The following is a 6,381-nucleotide window of genomic DNA, read 5'->3' on the forward strand; positions in this document are numbered from 1 at the left end:
ATGTGCTTAAGCAATCAGAAAAAACTGTAAATGTGCCTGTGAAACTGAAGGCTGCTCCTCACTGAAGCTCCTGTCACATGCAGTCCTTCCATTTAACTAATCATCAGAGAAATCACACAGATCTGCAAAAAAACAACACATTTTTCAGCTGCTTGGATGTTTTTGGTCAATTTATGTTTTTCAGTGTGCTGAATCCAAAAACTCCACTTCCCTCCATCACGTGCAGTTATTTACATTAAAAAAAGCCCAACAGCGGTGAAAAAAATCACTATTCTGAGCTTCTCACACCACCAAACCCACCGCACCCGCCCGCCTGCTGAAGCCCCTCAGTGCCTCACGTTTTCTACTTTTATTTCTCAAGAGTCTCACTCTTAGAAATATTAAATAAATATGAAATATTAAATTAATGTAAGAAATCCTTATTGGATATGTTTTTGACTCAAGTATAGGATTCCAGAGTAAAAAAGGAAATTTTGTTTAATGAAACTAAAAACATGAGTTTTGCAAGAGAATCTGACCAGATCCATCCATCTTCATCCGCTTTATCCGAGGCCGGGTCGCGGGGGCAGCAGCCTAAGCAAAGAGGTGTAATGTATGTAATTTTTAAAATATTTTCCTGGTTTCAGTGAGTAACAATCTATAAGAAACAGTCAGGAAATCCTGTGCAGTGTTTTGGTTGCAGACCTGTGTAATCATACAGTATAAAGGAGGTTAAGAAAGGAGAGAAATGATTGAGGCCGGAGCTGTAGATGGTTTGGGAATGTAGGATGCCTGAAATGACCCTTAGATGAGGTGACTGGGGCCAAGTCCTCCTCCCAGTGAGACCATGGCACAGACCCAGCACACGCTGGAGATATCGTCTCTCCAGCGTGTGCTGGGACCATCTCAGTGTGTCTCCTGAAGTGCTGGAAGAGGTGGTTGGGTTGGACCTGCAGCTGTAAAGGGGAGGGGTGGATGTGCTACATTTATTTTACATTAAAAGAACGATGTAAAGTCCAGCCTGATGTCACCTTATGCACAAATAATCAGTCCCAGTGTAGAGTGAGGAGTCAGCTGATGAATGTAGCACAAATAATTTGAAATAAAGAGTCGGTGCAGCTGGTGACCGTGTGTTTCTAAAGTAAATGAAGCGGTCTTTCTTACTTGCTCTCCATCTCTGCTCTTCCTCTTGCAAATGATCGTCTTGATCAAGGAGAGCAAACAAAGGAGCGAAGCTGTTCTTCACTGCGTCCTCACTGCAGAGCATTAGCTTGTGTAATTGTGCACTTGCACAACTCTGACAGCGTTTCCTTGTTTGTTTCAGACTTTCATTTTCACTGATGGTGATGACAAGGAGCTGCAAATGAGGACTGGTAAGAGGAACCAGTTTTACAGGGAAAAAGGATGACAACCAAAATGTCCCTCAGACTGCTGCAGCAGTGTGATCACATGTTGTACTGACACAGTGGAGACTGCACACTGCTGTTTGTGCAGTACTGACCTTTCTCACAACGTGTGTGTACACTCATCCTGATAATGAGAATGCAATATTTGAAACTGTTGATGTTCAGCAGTATTTTTTGATACCATTTGGACAAACAAAAGCTGTTGTTACAACGTTAAAAATTAGACCTTTAAAAAGACTGAAATAGGCTGAAAAATGATGACTGAGTCCACAGTGCTGTGAGTGAAACCTGACTTCTGGGTGTCCCAAAGCAAAGAAGCCCAGCTCCTGCCAGCGTGTCAGCACTGTGGACAGTTAGCTTTGAAATATTTAGAACTGAGATGCACAATGATGGTGCTGTCAGACAAATTGCATCACATAAAGACAGTTATAGATCAATCACTTCCTGTTACAACACAGTTATGTTTGTGCTTATCTGCTACATTAACACAGCTAACAGATCATCTGCAGAGGAATGGCTTATTTGAAGAGTTTCAGTCAGGTTCCAGAGCTCATCACAGCACAGAAACTGAGCATAATATTTTATTACAGCCCTTAGAGTACACTGTTGTAGGTATTTGATTTGAATAATTAGTGGTTTGTGTCATATCTATCTAATAGACTCCAGTTTGTGCATGTAAATGGAGAGTCCTCTTCACACACTGAGGTTAATTATGGAGTTCCACAGGGTTCAGTGCTAGGACCAATTCTGTTTACATTATACATGCTTCCCTTAGGCAGCATCATTAGAAGACATAGCATACATTTACACTGCTATGCAGATGACACCCAGCTCTATCTGTCCATGAAGCCAGATAAAACACACCAATGAGTTAAACTGCAGGAATGTCTTAAAGACATAAAGACCTGGATGGCCGCTAACTTTTTGCTTCTTAATTCAGATCAAACTGAGGTTATTGTACTCGGCCCTGAAAAGCTTAGAAATATGGTATCTAACCAGATTCTTACTCTGGATGGCATTACCTTGGCGTCCAGTAACACTGTGAGGAACCTTGGAGTCATTTTTGACCAGGACATGTCCTTCAACGCACATATTAAACAAATATGTAAGACTGCTTTCTTCCATTTGTGCAACATCTCTAAAGTTAGAAATATCCTGTCTCAGAGTGACGCTGAAAAACTAGTTCATGCATTTATTACTTCCAGGCTGGACGACTGTAATTCATTATTATCAGGAAGTTCTAAAAACTCCCTGAAAAACCTTCAACTAATCCAAAATGCTGCAGCAAGAGTCCTGACAGGGACTAGAAAGAGAGAGCAGATTTCTCCTGTTTTGGCTTCCTGTTAAATCCACAATTCAAAATCCTGCTCCTCACATACAAGGTCTTAAATAATCAGGCCCCATCTTATCTTAATGACCTTGTAGTACCATATCACCCTATTAGAGCACTTCGCTCTCACACTGCAGGCCTACTTGTTGTTCCTAGAGTATTTAAAAGTAGAATGGGAGGCAGAGCCTTCAGTTTTCAGGCCCCTCTTCTGTGGAACCAGCTTCCAGTTTGGATTCAGGAGACAGACACTATCTCTACTTTCAAGATCAGGCTTCAAACTTTCCTTTTTGCTAAAGCATATAGTTAGGGCTGGACCAGGTGACCCTGAACCCTCCCTTAGTTATGCTGCTGGGGATTCCCATGATGCACTGGGTGTTTCTTCTTCTTCACTCACTGTCTGTTTATAAAACTCTTAGAATTTTGCACACAGCTCTGCAGGAGTCTATTCAAACCCTCATGCTGTCTCATCACAAAGATAATGTGCTGTAGCCACATGGATCGATGCAGATCTGAAACAAAGCAGAGTTACTGCCATTATATCCAGTCTACATATGGAGATGCAGTGGGATGCTCTAAGAAATCTTAGGTTAAAGTCTTTTCTGTTGTCTCTTCACCAGGAGCTAACATCATCAACACTAACTGCTCAGCAGCTCACACCCGACAGGCTCTGTGCTGCAAGATGTCTGTAGAGTACGATAAATTCATCGAGTCTCAGAGGAAGTGAGTGATTGCAAGGATGGAGCAGTTAGCTCTGACTCAGCCTGCACGTCTGACCCTGTGTGTTTGCGTCGTAGGTGGTTCTGCCACGTGGATGATGACAACTACGTGATCCTGCCCAGCCTGCTGCGGCTGCTCTCGTCTTACCACCACAGCCAGGACGTCTACCTGGGCCGGCCCAGTCTGGATCACCCTATAGAGGCTGCAGAGAGGGTCAAGAGTGACGGTTCGGTGGGTCACCTTTCCGCTTTTATGGCTCCACTCGCACACAAATAAGGGAAATTTGGCGACCCTGTCCACAGTCCCCTGTGACATGAAAGTTGGCGACATGTAATAAGAGCTAGCTAATGTGCTCTTTCCTTTCTGGTTCAGGTGTCTGTCAAGTTCTGGTTTGCCACAGGTGGAGCAGGTTTCTGTATCAGTCGAGGTCTGGCCCTGAAAATGAGTCCGTGGGCCAGGTAGGATGCTGCCTCTGCTTTGAAAGGATTTCTATGCTCTTATATTTTGTACATTCTGGTGCAAAATATATACATTTATACACATATGCATGCTCTTTTCAACTCGCATCAAATCTCTGTGCAGCCCTTGTGAGGGTGACACGTCCTCTTGATTTTCTGCATGGTTGATCCTGAGAAAGCTCAGCTTGGACACTGTTGTCTTGTGTTTTCAGTTTGGGGAATTTCATCAGCACAGCAGAGAAGATCCGACTTCCAGATGACTGCGCCATCGGCTACATCATCGAGGCGCTGTTGGAGGTCGCTTTGACACACACGCACCTTTTCCACTCTCACCTGGAGAACCTGCAGAAGCTGCCCATTGACACTGTGCTGGAGCAGGTGAGCCAGAGGTGGCTGGGGACGGCGTTTTACAGAGCTCTGAAACAAAACCTGAAAAACTTCTAAATGTAGTTCAGTTAACAGATTTTATAAAATGACCCACAAAACCAGTGTGAACTAAAGGTGAGCGGGAGATGATACCAACCCACTCAGTTTGATAACGGAAGCTCAGATTCATCCCAATATAGTTTAATATCTTGATGCATTTAGGAAATACAACCTTACAAAGCATTCAGTTCAGTTTTACACAGCGCCAAATCACAACAGTCGCCTCAAGGTGCTTTGTATTGTACGGTAGACCCTACAATAATACATACAGAGAAAACCCAACCAAGGCTCAGGGGGGGCGGGGCCATCTGCTGTGATTGGTTGGGGTGAGAGAAGGAAGATAGGATAAAGACATGCTGTGGAAGAGAGACAGAGGTTAATAACAGATATGATTCAATGCAGAGAGAAGAAACACCCAGTGCATCATGGGAATCCCCCAGCAGCCTGCGTCTATTGCAGCATAACTAAGGGAGGATTCAGGGTCAGCTGGTCCAGCCCTAACTACATGTTTTTGTATTTAATATATACATTTGTTTAGATTCACTAAAATCCGTCATTTTCACATGAGGGGGGTTTTCAGTGGCAGCAGCTGTGACGTCAGTCTCCATTAAATGTTGATTTATTGTACACTGTATGATTGTTTTGCTGTAGGTGACTCTGAGTTACGGAGGGTTTGAGAACAGAAGAAATGTAGTCGGTGTGGTTGGAGGGTTTTCACTGGCTGAGGACCCCACAAGGTAAACACTGACACTCGCTGTGTCTGAACATCAGGAAGCATGGTTACGTTTACCATCTGTATGAGCTACAATCACAGTTGTTCTAATTATTGTTGATGGTTTCCTGTAATGAACTCTTTGTGTTCACAGGTTTAAGACGGTCCACTGCCTTCTGTATCCTGACACTGAGTGGTGTCCAGAGCTCAAACCGCGCCACAGAAACTGAATTCCAGTGTGAACATTTATCCTGCAGAGTCGCTCTGAACTCTCTCTGATATTCATTAAACACACAGTGAAGCCTTAAAAACGGAAGCCAAAGAAGCTGCTTGAAGACCATCCAGGCCTGCAGAGCAGAGTTTCTCCACTTCTAACACGCTTTTAAGAGTCGACCTTCTCTCAATTCAACATATATTTGTAGCATGTTTTTTATGGTCGAGCGGAAGCTGAAAAGGTGAAGTTCAAGAACAGCGCTCAGGACGACAATGAGGTGTTCACTTTTGCATCTACACCGAACATGAACGTGAGTGGATGACACATGATGATCTTAGAAAGCCTCTCTGAGACCCTCAGTGACCCTGGTTGAGCTCCGGGTAACCGCGGGACGATTATCTGTGAGTGACTGTGACTGTTGCTAAAGTCACGCTAACACAGTAACAATGATGGACAGCTGGTGTACAAATGCTTCATGCGTGTGCAGGTTGTGCGTCGTTCAAGCCAACAAAGCCAAAGTTGTTTTTAAAGGGCGACGGTAAAGCCGAGGGGAAAATCATGACTGTAAAACGCAGCCTCTCTTCCCCCTGAGCTCGGCGAGTTTAGGTCAACAGCTCTTACATGACAGATGTATGTGGAAACCTCTCTGTTCCTGTTACTTTGGTAAATCCCTGACTGGAGTTTAAAAGCTTTTTAAAAAGTATTAAAACAGTTTGAAGGAGGTAGAAGATTGTTGGTTGGCTGTTTCAGCTGCGGTCTGAAGAAGCATGAGGTCTATTATTGTGACGCCTGTTTTCTAGGGGTGCAACGATACACAAAATTCATGGTTCGGTTCGATACTTTGGTGTCACGGTTCAATATTTTTTCGATACAAAAAAATGTTCATGCCTTTTTAATTTGTCATTTATTAAAATTATAAATATATATTTTAACTCAAAAGTACAGTTTTTAAATTTAATGTTGCTGAAACAACAAAGGGATAAAAAAAATAAATCTATCTGATCGAGGAATCCCTCATCTTTGGAAAAGAGTTTATTACAGAGAAATGGCTCTTCCAAAATAAAAGCTATACTATACGCTTCTTCTGGGCTATATTCTCAGCAGCATATTAAACATATCAGGTCCCCATAAGGAGAATC

General features: G+C 43.1%; 1 protein-coding gene across 2 annotated transcripts in view; it reads left to right on the plus strand.

The window, feature by feature from the left end:
• Positions 1–6,136, plus strand: part of rfng (RFNG O-fucosylpeptide 3-beta-N-acetylglucosaminyltransferase) — a 12,245-nt gene extending 6,109 nt beyond the window's left edge. For both annotated transcript variants that reach the window (XM_005949629.3, XM_042215246.1), the window contains exons 3-9: positions 1,304–1,352; positions 3,333–3,435; positions 3,510–3,663; positions 3,805–3,890; positions 4,103–4,268; positions 4,968–5,053; positions 5,183–6,136. In XM_005949629.3, the coding sequence (XP_005949691.1) occupies positions 1,304–1,352; positions 3,333–3,435; positions 3,510–3,663; positions 3,805–3,890; positions 4,103–4,268; positions 4,968–5,053; positions 5,183–5,258 (720 nt within the window). In that variant the 3' untranslated portion in view covers positions 5,259–6,136. The remainder of the gene's footprint in view (positions 1–1,303; positions 1,353–3,332; positions 3,436–3,509; positions 3,664–3,804; positions 3,891–4,102; positions 4,269–4,967; positions 5,054–5,182) is intronic.
• The last annotated feature ends 245 nt before the right edge of the window (positions 6,137–6,381 follow it).

Source organism: Haplochromis burtoni, unplaced genomic scaffold (assembly GCF_018398535.1).
Source record: "Haplochromis burtoni strain Fernald_Lab_line unplaced genomic scaffold, NCSU_Asbu1 Contig_691, whole genome shotgun sequence".
Lineage (NCBI taxonomy): Eukaryota > Metazoa > Chordata > Actinopteri > Cichliformes > Cichlidae > Haplochromis > Haplochromis burtoni.